Source organism: Hemitrygon akajei, chromosome 7 (genome assembly GCF_048418815.1).
Source record: "Hemitrygon akajei chromosome 7, sHemAka1.3, whole genome shotgun sequence".
Classification (NCBI taxonomy): domain Eukaryota; kingdom Metazoa; phylum Chordata; class Chondrichthyes; order Myliobatiformes; family Dasyatidae; genus Hemitrygon; species Hemitrygon akajei.
In genome coordinates this window covers 40,151,322-40,173,076 of record NC_133130.1, presented here as the reverse complement: position 1 = coordinate 40,173,076, position 21,755 = coordinate 40,151,322, and the positions used below count along the sequence as shown (strand labels likewise).

The following is a 21,755-nucleotide window of genomic DNA, read 5'->3' as shown; positions in this document are numbered from 1 at the left end:
ACCGTCCATTCTCTCCAGAAATGGAATTCAACCCGAATTCATCTTGCGGCTTGCTCTGGAGACCTCCGCACAAAACTGAAAGCCAAGCTTGTCATCTAGTTAACTTCTGGGGCAAGAACAAAAAGTTTTGTTCTTGTTCTTAGCTACTTCAATAAATATCCAAGTCTGTAATTAAGAATTAAAAGAAATATAATAGATCTTGCATTGACATTGTACTTTTTTATTGGGTCTTAAAACAAACATTACACATTTAGATCCTGTTGCATACAGTACATTTGGCACACAATAAGGTTTACAATGAAATAACACTACAGATGGCAGGAGAGTTAAAATACATCCATGAAGAAAACAACTTTTGTACAAACAAAGCATCACAAAAAAAAACAGAAACTAAACTTAGAACATTTTGATTCAGCCAGACTCATTCTGTACATTACTTAAGTTAAAAGAGGTAATTTATTTTGCTTTGTTTTTGGAGACAAACCTTTCATTGCTCTCCATAAAGCAGACATGCGATTGTTTTCTTCTATGTAAAAGAAAATGAATGAGATAGAAGAAGCACAGAGATAGAAATACAGCCACTTACTTTTTGCATTGAAGTTGGCAGAAGTGGGAAAGGAGAAGACCTAACTACAGACGGGGAAGCTTTACAACTTGCTTCCACAGTTAAGAGCTATAAATGTCTTATAATTGAGCTAGGAGGTAATAAAGAATTTTGTGAATGTAAACCAATAATGGATGGCCAAGGAAAAGTGGATAATGAGGGAATGATTATCTGTCCATGCAAAGTTTTCACAATCATAGTCATAGAGTCATACAGCACGGAAGGAGACTCTTTGTCCCACCGAGTCTGCACTGTCCATCAAGCACCCAATTACATTAATTGAACCAACTTGATTACCTGTCATATTTTCTTATAACTGTACAATCTAAATACAAGTGTGCTTAAGTCCAAGGCCTGCTTTATATCAATATTACCATGAGTCTCATGCTTAAAACAGTAGATTGAAGTTTGAGGAATGTACGGGATGCTAAAAATGTTTCAACCTTTAAGTTCTGCATACACAAAGGCCTCTTGCCACATAAATAATTAAAAATGCCCCTTCAACTTGAAACTACTCTGACAAACTTGCCTTAAGAGAGCAACTGTAACAACACTGCAAACATCTGCAATAATATCCGTCTTCCTGTTTAATAATACCCTTAATGCAGTTTGAAGCATTCTACAAGATCTCCAGTATAGCTTAATACAAGGTAATGACATTGGGCAACAAAAAATCAACTTGTTAGACAGCAATTTAAACAAATACACAGAGTATTGCACATGGACATTATCATTAATTACTTTATTTCAATGACTAATATATATATATAATATATATATATATATATAATATGCCTGAACATGCAGCAGTTGATACTGTTCATTGAACTCCACAGGCCTTGCAGCAAACAGTATTTACAACTTTTTTTTGCCTGTACAAAAAGCAAAGAGCCCTTTTTTTTAGTGCTACCTTGCGACTCACAAGTACTTCTTTACATCTGGGGATCCAGATGCATCAGTTAATGTGGGTCCCAGTGACTGGGATACCAATCCAGTAAAATTATAAGTGACTTTAGGGGCACGCGGTGCGTGCGCAAACACACACACACCCACCCACACGCACACACACATCCCTATACATTTATTCACATTCACACACACATGAAGTACTAAAATAAAATACAACCAGAAAGGACCTGCTTATTAGCATACACGCACATTATCATATCCTTAACCAGAGTCACAATTTTCAGAGTATTATTCATTGGTCAAAACAATGTTCTCCATCCTAATCTTGTCAGTTTTTGTGTGATTTGATCGTCAGTTGTCTATATTGCCTGGGTGTAATTCATACCCTCAATTCTTAGTTAAAAATAAGATACACATTTAAAAAAATATAGTACAGTTGAGGGGCAGTAGTATAAACAAGAATTTGTGCAATGTGCCAAATTAACACACTACTATAACAAATGTGTCAGATAACTCTGGTTTTGGTGACAAGCATTGGTTTTAAATAAAGCCTACAATTCAGTGCAATGTGATTGTTCAAGATCTAGGTTACAGCAAGTCTTACACTGTATGCTGTAGGACAGTCACCAAAGAACTGAGAAGTCAGCGAGATGAGTGCACAATCATGACTGACTCACAATCTACTTGGTTGAGTATTCATCCAGGTTAGGCAGCACCCAGAGTTTAATGTGATTTCACACACCCTAATTCACTAAAAATTGCACAAAAAGTGACAATTTAAAACAGTGTAAGATCTCCACAAAAAGAAAAAAAGTAATAAAATAAACCACTCTGTAACCCTTTATCTTTGCCTGAGCAATTTCCACACTGGTGGAATAATCAACTGATTGGCAAGACAAGCCAGCCAATGGTTGACTTTCCTAAGCTTCAATTTCTAAGTCAAGCTCTGGTATGTAGTTCTGTTCCACGTGCTCTGTTGACACACAACTATTCCACTTCCTTGTACTGGAGTTCCTGCTGTATATGAATGAACCTGCAGTACTACTAGTAATTAGTACTTTTAATACTGTTTGCATTACACACACAAGTTTCTTCTGTCAAGCCCCGCTTCAATGAAGGGCTGAAAATATGGGCAACATAATCATCTCTAAACAGAAAATAAAGAATTAAAATCATGGAGTGCATTAATTTAAATTGAAACAAAGTAGAAACATAAACACTTATTACTGCAGGGAAATACAGGTACTACACAGTACTAAGTGACTCGATCCTAAAAACTTGCTAGATTTCTCAGACCATTGCATGGTATTGGTATGTCAGGCAGCACCAGGATGTCTTAGGCTATTGACTCTTCACCAAAATAAGAGAAACCTTTAAATTCATCTTGGTTTATTTGCTTAACAATAGCATCATCCACCAACGTCAATACAGGTTCCTCACGTGTGAAGTCTTGGTCAAAGTTGTTCACATCCCTTTTGGTTTTCTAAAAGAAGAATAATGAGAAATGTTTTATTAAGACAGATATTAACAGTAGATTTTGAACCTGAGAAATAAAAACATATTGAATCAAAGATTTAAGCACCAAACACTGCAATATTAGTTACAATAACTGAAACTTTCTGTCTCCATTGCGTAAAAGAGGTGACGTTTATATAGGCATGTTCGACTCCTCAACTATCTGTGCACCTTAACTGCAAAGTTTACCACCTATAATGTGCTTAGCAACAACTTGCCAAGACTTGTCAGCATTTGTAAAGGCCTGCACCTCAGCTGCCTAGAATGACAAGGTCTGTAATTGCATGTGCTTTGCACGCTGATTGGAAATATATCCGTATCTCTGTGTAAATGATCCAGAGACTCCATAATTAATAGTTCAACTTTCAGGACCTTCATCCTGAACACTTCAAATATTCAAGAAGAAAGCTTCATACTGCCTTGTTGAGCAATTAGTAACATTAAGTAAATGCCAACTTAATGGAAGGTTGTTGTTAGTGCAGATCGGTATAACATCTAGCTGACAATTAACAAGGGTGCACCTCAAAGAGCATGGTTCACCCACTGCTCTATTCCCTCTACACTCATGGCTGTGTGGCTAGGCACAGGTCAAATGCCTTCTATAAATTCACTGATGACACCACTGTTGTTGGCAGAATTTCTAATGATGAGGAGGAGGTATATAAGAGTGAGAAAGATTAGCTGCTTGAGGGGTGACACAAGAACAACCTCGTGCTCAACATCAGCAAGACCAAAGAACGGATTGTGGACTTCTGGAAGGAAAAGTTAGGAGAACACACAGCAGTCCTCATTGAGGGGGTCAGTGGTGAAAAGTGCGAACAGCGTCAAGTTCCTGGATGTCAATATCTCAAAGGTTCTGTTCTGGGCCCAACTCACTGATGCAATCATGAAGAAGATGCACCGGCAGCTCTACTTCATTTGCAGCTTAAGGAGATTTGGTGTGTCACCAAAGACTCTTACAAATGTATACAGATATACAATAGAGAGCATTCTGACTGGTTGTATCACAACTTGATGTGGAGCCTTTGATACACAGGATAGCAAGACACTGCATAGGATTGTAGACTCAGCCTGTTCTAATCGCTGGGACAACCCTCCCGACCATTGAGGATATCTTCAAGTGGTGGTGTCCCTGGAATCGAAAACTTGGTGGGTGCGAACTGAGGCATTTTGGTGAGAATGACTGACAGAAGTTTTGAAATGAAGGCCTGGCTTTGCTTCATACCAATATATACAAAAATAAGTTGTGTCTGTTGTAAATCCATTGGTTAAGATCTTGGTTTGCATGCTGTTATGAAGCAGATGCAAGGTGGAGACAAATTTGGGAAGAAAGCTGCAAAATCCCTGCAAAACTTTACTACGTGGTGCATGCCCTCTTCTCACTATTACCATCAAGAGGGAGGGACAGGAGCCTGAAGACCCACAACCAACAATGAACTTACTCCTATTATAAGGTCAGAAATAAGGATAGTCCCTGATGTCTGCACAAGGTTCGATTCTGTTTGAAACTCTTCAGTAAATGAAGCAGTCCAGAGCTGCATATAGCAGGATCTTGGCAACAATCTCTATTAGCCTGGTTAGTGGCAAGTAACATTCGCATCAGGAAATTGCCAAATGATGACCATCTCCAACAAGTATTATGTCAAAACACTATCATCTACAAAGAGCACTTGTTTTACCCAGGCCACTGCAAAGAAATAGCTGAACATAAGACAGCAGGGGCATGGGACATGACAACTGCATGCTTACTTCAAGTTGCGTGCAATTCTGATTTGGAAATAAATTTCTGGTCCTTCATTGTCAGTGGATCTACTACGGTATATGTTGGAACTCCTTATCCATTAGCACCATGAGAGTTACCTTCACCTGAAAGAGTGTAGCTGTTTAAGAAGGCCGCTTGTCATCTTTTTCTTAAGTGCAAACAGGGATTGGCAATAGCCAGTGGGTGCCCACTGGACAGCCAGTGGATGCCTAGATAGTGACAAATTAATTAACAAAGAAGTGCTGAATGAAAAACCTAACCTTATATTGCATACAAGAAGATTAAATTGAGTCTGGGAGGCTTCGTTGTCCATTCAAAATCCGTGTAAGATTCACGCATAAGAATTTAGAGACTTGCATTGCTAAAACTTGGTTAGGCAGGAGGCAGATACATTCAAAATACCTGAAACTGTTTTGATTGCTTGAGTCAGGATTTAATTCTGAGCAGTAACATAGATCAAGTATGATACAAAAGTTTTTTTCTTTTAATAAAATTTCAATTTAATGTGAGAGAGAGAGAGTGTGTGTGTGTGTACTTGTGCAAGCTGTGTTCCTACATGTCTGGATATGTCTGAAAGTTCATGAACTTTAAGGTTTCGAACCACTTTCAGTGCAGACATTCGACAGTTATAGTTGTGGTTAGTGCAGAGGAGTAATATGGCACTGGGTGACTGTGGTTAAACCACACACCAGTGCCCTCTTCATCACCTTTCTCAATAACTTCTCTGAAACCTCGATGTAGATGTCAAATGAGATTCTCCCAGACATACAATGTCCTATAATTACTGTGCAGTTGACTTGTCAGATAAGCAGGAAATGGAAAAGCTGTGCAGACTGATTGAATGAACCACCCAAACCACAAAGAGCACACTTAGAATTCCTTCAGACGTTGATACGAACTTCTTCAACGATTCATTCTATGCACTTAAATATATATTCTTTCCTTTGACATTAGTTTTGTCGTTATTGAAGTTATCCTCCCCCTCCTGACATTTTGTTGAAGCATTTCAATTAGTAATATAATTCAACAACCCTAGCGAAGATAGCACGCTGCAACCTTATCTTCAAAACTGAAAAGAACAGTAAATGACGCTGCTCCACAACTCGAGGGTTCTGAACTCGATCCTGACCTGGACTGCTGTCTGTGCAAAGCTGTACATTCTCCCCGTGACACCATGACTTCCAGCTTGTTGCTCTGTTTTCCTCCAACATCCCAAAGATGAGCTGGCATATAATTAACCATTGTAAGTGTAGGTAAGTGGGAGTAGAAAGAAAGATTTGAGGGGAGTTTATGAGTTTATGTTTGTGGGAGACTAAGTTGCAAGCAAATGGGGAAAAAAAAGGAGGAAGGCACTAAAGAGGCATCTCTACTATGAATCAGCATGGATTTGATGGGCTGAGAGACAGGAGTATGAAGTAACAATTAGAGATCTCCAAACAGGAGAGTCTAAGTTGTTTACTATTTTCAATATTTGTTCAGAATTTGCTGCACTTTCGTCCATCTCTTCCTCCTAGAAAGGAGGCACTGACCCCTCCCCCCGCCCCATGCTTTCTTTTTTTGATCACCAGGATGTCATTAAATCGATCATATTCTGCTATTTTGTCATTTTAAGAATGATGGCCATCAAACCAATCTTAATCCCCCGGTAACAACTCTCCTGTCAGTATGTTCCAACTGTACAAATCATTAGAGGGAACCACACTTGAAGGTACGATCTGTATAAAAGAGACAAGTTACACCTGAACCTGAAGGGGACCAATATCCTTATGGGCAGATTTGCTAGAACTGTTGGGAAGGGTGTAAACTAATTTGGTAAGGAGATGGGCTCAGGGTGGGGTGAGCTGGTGTACAAGCAGAGGCGGTGCGTAGTGAGACTGTTACAAAGGACTGGCAGATGATAGGCCAAAGTTGCAGTCAGTGGAATGAGTTGCAGTATAACAGGGGTGGACAAAATCAAAAAGGGTGGTGAATAGAGGACTGAAGGTGCCTGATCTTGCCTGTGTACCTGATTCACAAGCTCCTGCACATACTGTGTTGGGTAGACAACTGGTTCGTTTGGAAGCTCTCATTGTATGTCATTTCTAAGTGTTGAAATGGCTGTGGAGCTCAGAGAATGCCTGGGTGGTTAACCACAGCTGTTTTTGCAACGAGAAGGCCTAATGGATAAGGCTTCTGATTCTTGATGTGAAGTTATCAGAAAATTGCAAGGTCGAGTCCTGTTGCAGTTGTTTGGGAAGCTGGCCGGGGGTGCAGTGGCATCTGCACCGGACTTCAAGGCGAGTGGTTCCAGGTTCAATCCGAGCCAGCACCTCGCGCGCTTTCTATCTGTGCTGGGTTGAGCATCGAACTAGCAATTGGGCCTCATTTGAACTGACGGAACCTGGAGACGAAAGTCATGGCCCGGCTGGGGTGCTGGTCAGGCCTTCTCAGGGTGCTTCCCTATCAAGGCAGGGTGTTGGTCATTAACCAGCTGGTGGCCTCCATGTTGTGGTACCGGATGGTCACCTTGGTCCCTCCTGCCTTCTTTGTCGTGAGAATACAGAGGAAGTTAGTGGACTTCTTTTGGGGTAACAGGAAACACTGGGTCTCCGCAGCAGTCTTGAATCTACCAGTGAGAGAGGGCGGACAGTCACTTGTGCACATACGTATGCGACTGGCGGTTCTCCACCGTAGGGCCCAGCAGAGATTCCTGTAAGCCAAGCACCCTCCCAGGTGGCACGTGTTGGCGACATTCTTTCTCCGGAGGGGCTGCTGTCTTTATGATGACACACGGCTACCACCGGCGAGCGTCAGCCATGCTGCTTTGCGGAGTCTGTCCAGCTTCTGTCAGGACCTATTGAGAGTCTGGAACATGATTGCCTCAGGCCGGGAATCCCCTCATCTGGCAGAATTCGGAGTCCTGGCAGACCCTTGCCCTACCTCAATGGATGTCGGTGCGGCTCAGGTGTGTGGACCGACTCAGGCTGAGCTGCTTGTCAGCCCAGGCCCCGCAATCTTATCCGAGAGCCGAGTCCACACAACTTGAGCCGTCTCTCCTCGACACCCACAATCCCATTCAGGGATGCAAGTAGGAGGTATCTGTATGGGCTGCTGCTCTACACCCTCCACTTCCTTGCCCTTGTCCACCATCCTGACATGCCATGGCGGTCGGTCTTTCCACCTGGAAGTCCCTTTATGAAGGAGTTCTTCCCATGCACCTGGGGGATCTGGGGTGGAGGCTGCTGCATAGAGTCGTGCCCTGCAATAAGTTCTCAAGTTTGTACATGGATCTCCCCTCCTCATGTCACTTCTGCGGGCTGGAGGAGACAGTGTTCCACATGTACATGGAGTGGGTGATTCCGCAGCCCCTTTTTAAAGTATCTGCGTGGGCTGCTTTTTACCTTCTGGTTGCATATTAGCCCCAACCTATTGATATACGGTTATCCAGTAAGGAGGGGGCATGGAGGGATGAGGATGTCCTTGTCAACTTGCTCCTGGGGCTGGTGAAATCAGCCATCCGTGGGTCTTGGAAACGGGTGGCGGGAGGATCTGCCCGGGTAGACTGCTTAGCAATGTTTAGGGGGTACGCTCATGGCCGGGTAAATATTGAGAAGGAACACGTGCAGTCCACGGCGACCATAGAGGCATTCCGGGACTGTTGGGCTCTGCAGGGGGTTATTGCCATCATAGTCAGAGATGGAAACATTTTAGTTTAATGTGTATTATCTATTTGTAGTGAAGTAATTGTGTTAGTCGCTGTTTTGTATATATTGCACTGAATTTATAATTAAGTTATTTTGTATATATAAAAAAGACTGTTTCGCAGATAACTACAGAAGATTGAACTCTTGGAGGTGAGACTGACCATTTAAATGATATTGGTGCAATGTAAGCAACCTTAAAGGCACCTGTTGGAATCATGACGACCAAATTACCATTATGTTTAGAAACAAAATTAACTAGTTTAGAACATTAAGAACCATAGAACATTACAGCACAGAAACAGGTCTTTTGGCCCTTCTTGGCTATGCCGAACCATTTTTCTGCCCAGTCCCACTGATTTGCACCTGGACCCTCCATACCCCTCTCATCCATGTACCTGTCCAAGTTTTTCTTAAATGTTAAAAGTGAGCCTGCATTCACCACTTCAATTGGCAGCTCATTCCACACTCCCACCACTCTCTGTGTGAAGAAGCTCCCCCTAATGTTCCCTTTAAACTTTTCCCTTTTCACCCTTAACCCATGTCCTCTGGTTTTTTTCTCCCCTAGCCTCATTGGAAAAAGCCTGCTTGCATTCACTCTATCTATACCCATCATAATTTTATACACCTCTATCAAATCTCCCCTCATTCTTCTATGCTCCAGGGAATAAAGTCCTAACCTATTCAATCTTTCTCTATAACTCAGTTTCTCAAGTCCCGGCAACATCCTTGTTTACACAGAACGTAAACCATTGGAACACAATAGAGGCCTTTTGGCCCACAATGTTGTGCCAATCTTTTAACCTACTCTAGGAACAATCTAACTCTTCCCTCCTACGTAGTCCTCCACTTTTCTAAGATCCATACATCTATCAATGAGTCTCTTGAATATTTCTGTATATCTGCCTCTACTACTCCTCCTGGCAGTGTGTTCCATGTACCCAGCATTTCTGTGGAAAATAATGAACTCTGTTATCCGCTCTATACTGTTCTCCAATCACTTTAAAATTATGCCCCCTCGTGTTAGCCATTTCCACCCTGGGTAACAGTCTCCGGCTCTCCACTTGATCTATGCCTCTTATCATCTTGTACGCCTCTAATCCTCTTTCACTCTGAAGAGAATTTCTGCTGTAAACTCAGAATTTTCGAATGCACGTCATACAATGACAAAGTGCCTAATCAAACTTCCAGAGGGGTATAGTCTGATCCGGAAATGATTGCAATGCATTCCACTCTGGAAATAATTGATTCTTATTCACAGAGTGCAAATAAAGAGCAGGCAATTGTTAAAAATTCTGAAATAATTATGCCCCAGTGTAGTAACTATACTTATTTTCACCACTATTTTAATGGATTTAATAGAATTATTATAAAGCATATTTTAATTTAGAAAACTTGCACTGTAATAAAAAGTAGCAGCTAAATTCTTTCCTGTTTTGAAGCATGCAGCATTTTACCCAATTTCTCATAATCTTGACAAGAACTCTTCAATCAAATTTTACACAGGATATATAAGATTGCTTGGTAACCTTTCCCAATGTTTCATTTTACCTAACACCTACAATTGAAATTCACAACAGGAGTTCTCCTACTGTGTTTCAATTTTTCACAGAGGCAAAGCCTTCTGGACCTCACAATTTTGTTTTGATGAAATGTGTTATGACCAGACTGATTTACAGTATTATAGCAAGTAACACGAGCACAGATATACTGTAAGTGCATGTTATTGCAGCTCCACAATTCCTGTAATTTTAGTTTCTGCATCTGACCATGACTTCCAAAAAGTTAACCATTTAATTAAGCATCATTCCTTTCATCTCCTACAAATTTAACACCATTAAATTGATTATTGATTATTTTACCTCACTGAATACAAAGTTGCTACACAAAAACCTCATGAAGTTCAACAGTCCATTCTGTAATTTTCCAGTTACACTGAATGTTGTATCACAATCCTTTGTATCAAACTGATAAAGCATTTTAAAATAGAAAAGGAACAAAAAGGTTTACGGGGGGCTATCCTGAATTTAAGAAACTTGGCAGATTTAAGTTTGGAGATGAGCAAAAGACCAGAATTAGTGTGCCTGTCTGGAAGCAGTTTACAAAGTTGTGAGAAACCATAAGGGAACATGAAAAGGGTGAGGGTAGAACTGTGATTAACTGCAAATGTTTTAAAAAGAGCAAAAAATAGGGCTACTAGATGAATGGGAATTTGAACTTCGTGCCAAAATTTTGTAGAGGAGGAGCTGAAGGCTATTCGGCTTGTTGAACTAATATTTTACAAATTTTATCGATTTCTGCTTTCTCACATACAATATTGATTGTGTGGATAGCCAGAGGCTTTTTCCCAGGGCTAAAATGGCTAACACGAGGGGACATAGCTTAAGGTATTTGGAAGTAGGTACAAAGGGAATATCACACAGAGAGTGGTGGGTGTGTGGAATGCACTGCCAGCAAAAGTGGTAGAGGTGGATACAACAGGGTCTTTTAAGAGGCTCTTAGATAGGTACATGGAGCTTAGAAAAATAGAGGGCTATGAGCAGGGAAATTCTAGATAGCTTCTAGCATAGGCTACAAGGTTGGCACAATATTTTAGGCCGACGGGCCTGTAATGTGCTGTAGATTTCTATGTTTCTATGAAAGATAGATAGATAATTTATTGATTCCAAAGGAACGCAGTTTCACAGTAGCATTACAAGTGCACCCATACACAAATATTAGGAGAGAAATAAGAATAAAAAATAAGTTACCTCAGTCAGTCGAACAGGAGGGGGTCATCACTTCTCTGGCTATAGGTTGACTCATTATAGAGCCTAATGGCCAAGGGTAAGAATGACTTCATATAGCACTCTTTGGAGCAGCACATTTGTCTTAGTCTATTACTAAAAGTGGTCCTCTGTTTATCCAAGGTGGCATGCAGAGGGTGAGAATCATTGTCCAGAATTGCCAGGAGTTTCCGTAGGGTCCTTTGTTCTACAACAGCTTCCAGTGTGTCCAGTTTGACTCATATAACAGGGACAGCCTTTTTAACAGTTTACTGAGCCTGTTGGCACCACCTGTATTGATGCCATTGCCCCAGCACACCACTGCATAGAAGATTGTACTGGCTACAACTTGTGAAGGAGAGGCCTGCTGGACTAGCTGCCAGAGGATTGAACTGCTGATCTAGAGACAGAATTTCTGATCCCACCAAGGCAGTTGGGAAATGTAAATTCCATCAATGCAATAAAATCTTGAATGAAAGGACATCTTTTGTAATAGTAAAATTTGATTAATTCTTAAAAGGTGGACCTTAAAAGATGATGGCACCCAACGGCAACTCCTTTGCTTGCATCTTCGGGAATAGCTCTATTTCTCTTTGATATCTCTTTTTGTCCCTTTCAAGGTTCTTTTGAAGACCCTGACCTGGAGTTATACGCTGACTTTGGTTCTTTGCAGAAATGTGACACACTCTCGGGGCCTCATGACCAGCTGCTTTTCAATATGCCAAGGATGCAGCCCGGAAGTCTAGAACGCCTTCAGGGTGCAGGATTTTTGTAGCTCTGGAGGTGGGTGGATTCAAGGACAGTACTGCCACCTAATGTGTCGTGGGAGATGGAAGATTGCAAGCAGTGAGCTGGCTGGGGGCTGTGTGCCCAGAGACCTGAGTTCTTTGAGCACAGAGCTTGGAAAAAGTGACGCAACAGGTTTTAACATCATAAATCAGCAAGTTGCTTTGTTATGTCTCTCCTCTTGCTGTGAAATGGGGACACCTCTTTTCCCCTTATTGGGGAGGAGAGGGAGAGAGAGAGAGAGCGAGAGCGAGAGCGAGAGCGAGAGCGAGAGCGAGAGCGAGAGCGAGAGAGAGAGAGAGAGAGAGAGAGAGAGAGAGAGAGAGAGAGAGAGAGAAGCGAGAGAGAGGGAGAGAGAGACACACAGACACACACTGTGGTATGTTGAATTACCGGGTAAACAAGTAGTCTTTGGAGTACTGCGAGTCTGTGTCTTTATTGATGCTTTGCTGCATGCTTGAGTGCTCAGTGGGGGGTGCCGATGCTTTTTTGCTGGTAGGGGTCGTTGTTTTGCTGCTGCTTATGTGTAGGAGGGGGAGTTGGGGGGGCTTTGGGGTTCTAACATTTCACTGTCATTCATTCTTTGGGGTACTCCTCTGTTTTCATGGATGTTTGCGAAGAAAAAGAATTTCAGGATGTATATTGTATACATTCCTCTGACTTTAAATGTACCTATTAAAATCTATTGAAAATTGCCTTCAGTGAGGTTTCAGCAAGTTAATCACTTGAGAAGCAATTAGAGATCAGAATAAATACTGCCTAAATGAACTTACTATGAATGAACGTAAAAAGAAGTGGCCAAAATTCAAATGCATACCACATTTCTCTTTGGATTTGCTTATTACATCCAAATTGGAAATATAATTGTGATATTTCTGGTTCAGGAAAATCTGACCAGTTACTTCCAGGTGCAACTCAGCCTTGTGTGCCTGATATGTTATGGGATTATTCCAATCTCCTTTCAATGAGTGAGGAACATTACCTGGGGGGAAATTATGTCGCATTTTTCTAAGGTATCTGCTATCATGGGGAAACACTGATATTCTACCACCCTCGCAGCACAATCTCCCAATCTTCCTCTCGACTCACAGCCTTTCAAAAGGGCTCCAGTCATCAGGTATACTACCCACCTCCAGATTCTAATTGTCAAATAATCTACTTCAACTATTTCCTACCAAAGGCTCCGATCCCTAGCCAGCCCCTTTCCTTTTGTAGAGGTTCCAATTTTCAGCCTCAACGCCTCCAATTTCCAACTCTATTCATACTAATCCCCTAGTCACTTCCAGCTCTAGCTCTGTTCAGGTCGGGGCTGCATTTCCACTGTCCTGAACACCCCCTCACCCCCCAAGATCAGAACCTAAACTGCATATTAAGTGTGCAACATACCATCAGTAGTTCCTGCAGTCCTGGACTCTGCTGAATTTTGTAGCAAAGGCTCACACCCAAATGGATTTGCACTGACCCTTCAAAATGCCTTTAATGCCACTTTGATTCAATATGTATTTTATCTTTAAATCTGGAAACGAGTTGCATTCTTTGTTCCTTGTTTACACTTTAAATCACATACTGTAGCTTAACCAGTGATTCTTGAAAAGAACATTCCACATTTTTGCTGCTACATAAGCCAGCAGGCAAAAACCCCAAATTCTTTTGTGATTTCCCAATGGATATTCCATTGGTAGAGTAAGGCTAAAGCTTGATGCTAATTGGAAGTTACAAGCAATGTCCTGTGTTACACTGTCATTGTACTGGAATGACCTTTCCCTAAAATTCCTGAAAATTCGTCTCAGAAGGCCAATCCAATGACTGAGCTTTAGTCTTTTTATTTCTTATTTGGAATAGAAAGTAGTTCAGAATTAAATGATTATGAGGTCAAATTCTGTGGGGGACAAAAGGTTGAATGGAGCTCTGTGACTAGATATGATGTATTTCTTGACACTGACCAAAATATAGAAAACACAGGAGAACAGGCAAACTGTATTGGTTCAACTGCTACCACTCTGGAGATGAGACCAGGCAAATGCTATATCTCTCTGTATAGAGAGGTAAGATTAACCAGTCAGTCACTTTGATCCAGTCCCACATATCACATATTGGTCAGTTATACTAGGTACACGATCAAAAGTGTTAGGTGTGGCACAAAAAGACCTTTACAAAACTTAAAACTGCTCATAAATCTTCTATTGCTTGTCATCTCTATCTCTACCATTAGAAATTGATGAAGACAGAAGCACAAGACCCTGCAGAGACTGGAATCTAGAGTAACACTAGAGATCTAGAGATCTGGAGGAACTCAGCAGGTTAGGCAGCACCTACAGAGGAAGATGGACAGTCCATGTTCCAGGTTGAGGCTGCAGATAAAGGGTCTTGAATCAAAACATTAATTGTTTATTTCCCACTGTGGGAAATCTAATTGTTCATGACCCATTGGGTTCCTCCGACTACTTTGTATATTGCTGCAAATAGGAGAATATTTGTTCACGTGAGACCTAGGATACAGTCGATATGAAATACTAAATTTGACATATAAACTTTAAAGTTTTAAGAAACTTGATACAATAATATTTGTTTTGAAGCCAACATTTACCAGTAAAAAGACAGGCAAATAATATTCTCCATTATAGCCTTAAAAAGCATGGTTAATAAGCTCGTGCACCCACATTTTTAATGTTTTTCTCAATTATTCTGAAATACCTTTAATCAGTGCTATGTATTGCTTTAAGTGGTAATGAACTGCAATGTACTTACTATCCTTGGTTTAAAAGGGGGTTTGATTTTCTTCTGTTCCAGTAGCACCCAGTCAATCTCCTTAAAAAATGGGTGTTGTTTAATTGCCTCCTCCCCACCTTGAGATGTCACGCAACCCAGACGTTTATTTGGGCTCTTAGTCATGAACTAAAACAGAGAAAGACAAGATGTAAAATATTGGATTTGTATGTCATTTCATAGAAAATGAAATCAAACATGTAATATTTCCTGATATATAACAGCATAATAGAGCCATAACGAACAATGCAACTGTCAGTCATTTGGGAGAAAACAATAGGACAGAAATTATTCAAATTTATTTTTCAAAACTGTAAAAGACAAAAGTTGGGATAAGACAGTAAAATAGCTTTATGAGATTTGAAATGTTAGGGAGCCAGCAAGAATGAAAAGGATTTTCAAATTAGCACATTAGTCACATTTCATGAATACTTTGGAGGTAATTATAGTGATGTAGCTTCTTAATTCATCAGTTTATTAACAAGGCTACTGGGAAAAGTATGTTTGTAAGAAGCAGATCTAATTATATCTTAAAAGATTTGAAAATTGGGCTTTGGGCACATCAGCCTTGATTAAAATCATATTGTCTGTCTTGAATTGGTTAGGATTTTGTTAGCTTTATTTTAAACATGTGGCCAAAAATATAGTCTGTATACAATGTAATTATTCAGGACATTCATTGTGACGCAAAGACCAACATAATGTAGTCTGTAAAAGAGTTATTGAAAATGTTCAAAGGAACATATGATTGGCGTTCAGTCTGACAATTGCATGGGTTCCTGAAAACGTGGATATGAGTTTCCAAGTCTTCTAATGTCTGGCTCCTAGAAATTCTTCAAAGGGCAGATGCCAGGAAGTATTTCTTTACATAGAGGGTGGCTAACATTTGGAATGGATTGGCAGGAAGCACAGTTAAAACTAAGACAATTGACTCATTTAGGAAATAACCTGATGCTGTAATGGGAAAACTGTAGGTCTTACATTCCAAGGGATGGCAAGATCAAATGACCAAAAAGGCTGTCTTCATGTGATATAATGTGTGACTTTATGAAAACCCTTGAATTACCTTTGGAGAAGGAGACTGGTTATAAAACTTGGACTCTGATCTCAATTTTAGAGGCTACAAGGCTAAAAAAACAGCAAATCTTAGGCCAGTTTAATGACTAAGAAAAGTAATTACCTTTAATTGCACACTGGTAGAATCCTGACTTTCAATGATCAAGAGAACACAATAAAATTCTAGGTACAGGAACTTTTTCTGTGTTCTGCAACATCTTGGTGGTAAAATAAAACTTAGGCTGATTTTTATCATCTGATGTAAGATCAACAACATGAAACATTAATTTTATTTTTGCCTCAACAAACACAGCCTGTTTCCAACAATTACTGTTCTTACACTCAGTTTCTAGCAACTTGTCACTGTGCGCGCTGGCAACATCTGAAGACAGGCATGGAGGAATGACGGACTCCCATGCAGGGACGGAAACATGAGTTTATGCATATGAATACCAACAAAACATTGCTGGCATGAGCGAGTGACACTGCGTGACAAAACATTTTCAACACAAAGACCTCGTGATGCGTGCTAATCGGGTATCCGCTGTAAATTATCATAAAAGACGGAAAACCCATGTCAGTCACAATAAACTTGTCAAGATTAAACAGAAAACACAAGAGCTTAATGACTAGTTAAGACAACCATTAATAAATACGGGCTCTTGAGAAACCTGGAAGCCCAACGTTCTACAGGTTGTCGCACAGGCCTGCAGGAGTCAAGACACAATTGTTCTATTTTGCTTTCGTAACAGAATTTTATTTTGTTCGCTTAGGCAGAATCCGATGGAAGCAGACAATTTGTCCCTCTTTGAACTGCCTGAATTTTATGCCTTTGAAAAAATTTCAATAAAAATAAAGCCACCATTGTAAAACTCAATTAAAAATTACCGACCAGGCAATGAAGAAATGCTACTCCAATCTTCTTTGGGAGTTGTTATTGGTCACCTAGTAACTGCTCCACAGAGAGTGGTTGAAGAAACCAAACATTTTCTCAAATGACCTTTACTCAGTAACTCTTTTGAAACATGTATGGGCATGAGTGTTGGGTGAAGATAGGACCAAACTCATATATTATATCATTATTTCTTCCACTTTCACAAATGAAGACTGGCTACGTCATCAGCATGTTCTGATACAGCAGCCTCTCTTGGTCCAAACAAAGGTGCAATTGTTCGCTCTTTGTCTTTTTTACAATCACAAGACACTGTTGGATATTAAGGACATCAAGTACGTCATGTCTACCCCAATAGCGAGTTGCTGGACACAATGCAGGAAATAACTAGCGTGGGCATTTTTCTTGTGATTGGAAGACCCTGTTGGACGTTGGTAATGCAGATTACTGCGAGTCCAATCCACTAGATCATTAGTGGGACTGATAGCAGGGGAGCTGTGTTGCTTCTGTTTTGTGCAGATAAGGCTCTCAAGCCTTGGTGGGATCGCCTGTTGCTGTCGCTGGTGAAGGAGACACCAGAGCTGGTTTTGTACATTTGGATTCTCTACTGGTTTGGGGGTGTGGTCCTCCCATCAGTGCTGCCCTCTTGTGTTCACTGCAGGGAAGATAAATTTGGATTGTGTTCACCCGTGGTTGAACTTTGCGAAATGAGGAACTGCTGTAGTTTGTTCTTGCTGAAATGTGGTTCCAGGACAACCAACCTACAGGGCATGGGACTCAGGAAAAGTTGTTACATTATTACTATTTTTGTATATTATTTTCTCTGTGTTATTTTGTGTGTTTTTCTGCTCTCATCATTATATATGCTACATGAGCTGTGTGCGACTGTTGGTACTGTGTATTGCAGCTTGGACCCAGAGCAAAGTCTTTTTTGTTTGGCTATATTCCCGTGAATGGTTGAATGACAATTGAACTTGACATCGGAGAACTGCTGACAACCATGGTGTATCAGAAGAGGAGAATAAAAGTTGGTCCCTGGGAGAAATTAGAAAAGACTCATATTTTGTAAACAATATCTCTTTAATTCATCCATTTTCTGGAATCTGAACACCAAAACCTAGCCATTAACCATGATCTCCAAATAATTACTTATCCATTAATTTTCACCAATTCTGATATGACATGAAGTGCTAATTTTGATATCCAATTTGCTTACACGTCATCTCTTAAATACCAAGCAAATCCGAGGCTGCATATTCTTCAGCAAGTGACTGCTTCCTGATTTTCCAAATTTTCCACCACCCACAGGCATAAGTCAGGAGCACAATGGGTTCCAGCCCACTTCTTTGGATAAGTGTAGCTCACACAACTCTCAAGAAGTTCAATACCATCCAGGACAGAGAAACTACTTGACTGGGCTCCCATCTATACTCTGGCTGAAGCCAGGCAGATGGGTTGTTAGAACTGACCACTTTACTTCTCTAAGCTCTAGGCACATTTAACTGGCAGGGAAGATACCTGCCCACACCAGGTACTGCCCTTTGTGGTTTGCCTGCAATCTCCCTGGACAGTTTGAACAGACTCCGCAATGACTTTCTTTCCAGTTGATGACATCAGGAAGTGGATATAGTGGCTGAGGAGGCCTAAGCCAGCAGCTTATACATCCTTGCAAAATCATAGAGCTCCCCACCACCTAACATTGAGGACCCTCTCCGCAACTCAAATCTTTTCCGTGGAATCACCTTAGCAGTTGATCATAGTACTTAAATGGTATCATCAAGAGGCCACCAATCTTAGTGATTTTACTTTGGGTGTTTTCATCTACTGCCAAGCTCAGGAATACGCAAAGCTATCTGGTAGTACTGGGCCCAGTTTTACTGGGCCTCAATTTTAGAGCAGGAAGAATATTGTTCACATTGCTGCCCACATACCCAAGATTTATCCAGAGTTAAAGTTAGCACTCTCTATTCCATTTGCAATTTTTATGGTCTATTGCTAATTGTGGATTCTTACCCTTAAGGAGCTGTACTTCTGTATAACTAGCTTTCTATTTGCCATCCTGATAAGAATTTTACTACCTTGGGTGTTACAGATTTCAAGGTTCTTCAATGCATTCTCTGCCTGGAACAACTCTCATTATAGTATGTCCTGCATTGCTAATCTGCTAACCTGCCCACATTTTCCTGTTACTTACTCCTGCAGTCTTCTTGTTGGCCTAAGACCAAAACATTTATACATGTAATAGTTTATTATGGTTGAATTTGTTCTCTAAATAGTTGGAGTATTACAGTGATTTACTATAATATGGTCTTAAAAACAATTTTTAAACTCAAATAATGGACTTATGCCACAATAAACATACTCAGAATTTAACATATAACCTAAGGCGTGGCTCAGGTCACTCATTTAGTTAAAAACGTTTTTCAGTAAATATTTTAGAATGTCACTACATTTAACTCAGAAATGCAGCATTTCCTTATTTAACCATTGATTGACTCTTCCAAATGGTTCTAAGTTTTGCTGTATTTTCCATGGAAAATGTATACAGCAATAAAATGCACACATCAAGGGCAGTTTATACAATTAAAAATATAAACAGCATAAGATTTAAAATCAAATGTAGGTGATATCAGACTAATGGTCTTTGATTTGAAACACTGACTTTGTTACTTTTGGCTTGATCTGCTGAGTATTCCCAGCATTTTCTGTTTTAATCGTATCGTCAAAGCTCTGTATGACTACAAGACTTCTCTTCTTTTCAGAATTCACTTTGCAAAACAAGACCAACGTTCCATTTGCTTTCCTAGTTATTTCTGTATTTGCATTTTCTGTGTTTTGTGTGTGATGACATCCTGAACCTTCCTACAGCAGCATTGGCTGGTCTCTCTTCATTTCAATAATATTCTTTTTTATTTATTCATTTATTTATTTTAGAGAACATAACATTCCCCACATTATACTCCACCTGTCAGTTTTTTGTTTACTGTCTGAACTAATTTATTTTCACTTTATTTAGAGACACAGCATGGTAACAGGCCTGTCGTGTTCAACAAGCCTGTGCTGCCAAATTACACTCATCTGACCAATTAACCTACTAACCCATACATCTTTGGAAGGTGGGAGGAAACAAACGCACCTGGAGGAAACCTGTATGATCACTGGGAGAAATTACAAACTCCTTACAGTCAGTAACCTCTCCTTTGGCCTATAGTCAATCAGTCAGCCTCTCTCCCTCTCCCTCTTTCTATTTTTTTTATTTTTTAAAGTTCTCCCTTCCTTTTAACCCCTCATTTCCTACTACTGTTAAGATCCTGAAGACAGAAGTAACATATTTTTCACAATCTGTTGTTTCCATTTTTGCCATTTTTAACTCTCCAATCTTTTCTCCTAAGAGTCCAGCAGTTATTTTTGTTATTCTATCATCTTTTTATAAACATAAAGGCTCTTACCATGATTTTCTACTTTTTTGTTGACTACCCTCAATCTATTTTCTCACCAGTTTTAGTTATCCTTTGGTGGTTTCTAAGATTTATATTAATCTTCTGGCCCACCATCAGCCACAGATAGATGGTCCTTCAGAACATATCTGTGTGAAGTATTATGAAATATCTCCCTATATGTCAGCCACTGCTTAACTATCATTTTCCCTTGTAATTGATGTTTCCCGTCCACTTTAGCTAATTCTACCGACATACCTTTGAAAATGCTTTTAAAGTTAAAACATTAGTTTGAGCTCACTGTCAAACTGAATGTGAAATTCTATCATGTCATTATCACTTTTCCTTAGAGGATTCTTCACCATGAAATCATTGATTATTCCTGTCTGATGACCAGATCCCTGTTTAGTTCTATTAGGTTCTGATCTACAGAACTGCCTGCAAACAGCATCTGAAGTCATCATTCAAAATCCCTTTGTCAATTCGCTATGTTCAATCTACATGAAGATTAAAACTGTCCATAATAATGGCAGTGACTCCTTCACGTTATTGTTCAATACATATCCTGTTCTTTAGTGTAGGCAGAGAAAGCAGAATCTCCCAGTGGCCACACATTTTAATTCCACGTCCCATTCCCATTCTGATATGTCTATCCATGGCCTCCTCTAAGGCCAAGATGAAGCCACACTCAGGTTGGAGGAACAGCACCTTATATACCATCTGGGCAGCCTCCAACCTGATGGCGTGAACATTGACTTTTCTAACTTCCATTAATGCCCCTCCTCCCCTTCTTACCTCATCCCTTATTTATTTATTTATTTATTTATTTGTTTGTTTGTTTGTTTGTTTGTTACTCCCCCCCCCCCCAGCTTTTCTCTCTTTTTTTTCTCTCCCTTTTTTTTCTATCTCTGCCCCTCTCACAATCACTCCTTGCCTGTTCTCCATCTCCCTCTGGTGCTCCCCTCCCCTTTTCTTTCTCCCTAGGCCTCCCATCCCATGATCCTTTCCCTTCTCCAGCTGTGTATCCCTTTTGCCAATCAACTTTCCAGCTCCACCCCTTCCTGTCTTCTCCTATCATTTCATATTTCCCCCTTCCCATCCTACTTTCAAATCTCTTACTATCTTTTCTTTCAGTTAGTCGTGATGAAAGGTCTTGGCCTGAAATGTCGACTGTTCTTCTTCCTATAGATGCTGCCTGTCCTTTTTCATTCCACCAGCATTTTGTGTGTGTTCCTGTTCTTTAGAGTAGCTACTCGTAGGGGCCTAAAAATCACTCTCACCTTTGAACTTCTCGCCCCTGTGGTTTCTTATTTCCATCTGAACAGATTCTTCTTGACCTTCTGAGATACAATCGTTACTCACTGTTCATCTCCTTTATGAAGAGTACTACTATGCGTCATTTCTCTTTCAAGTTATCCGTTCAAGGTGTCAAATATCAGAGAATAAACACTTTCCCAACCTTGGACATCCTAAGATAGCTCTCAGACCATTACTTCTTATTTCTATCTGTATCATCAATTCACCTACTTTGTTTTGAATGCTGTGGGCCTTTAATTGTTTTATTTTTCATTGTTTTCCTTATT

General features: G+C 40.2%; 1 protein-coding gene across 2 annotated transcripts in view; it reads right to left on the bottom strand.

The window, feature by feature from the left end:
• Window positions 1–204: 204 nt before the first annotated feature.
• The window catches only part of prkcea (protein kinase C, epsilon a), a 602,180-nt gene continuing 580,629 nt past the window's right edge, over window positions 205–21,755 (bottom strand). For both annotated transcript variants that reach the window (XM_073050688.1, XM_073050689.1), the window contains 2 exons: window positions 14,770–14,916; window positions 205–2,996 (listed from right to left, as the gene is read on the bottom strand). In XM_073050688.1, the coding sequence (XP_072906789.1) occupies window positions 2,850–2,996; window positions 14,770–14,916 (294 nt within the window). In that variant the 3' untranslated portion in view covers window positions 205–2,849. The remainder of the gene's footprint in view (window positions 2,997–14,769; window positions 14,917–21,755) is intronic.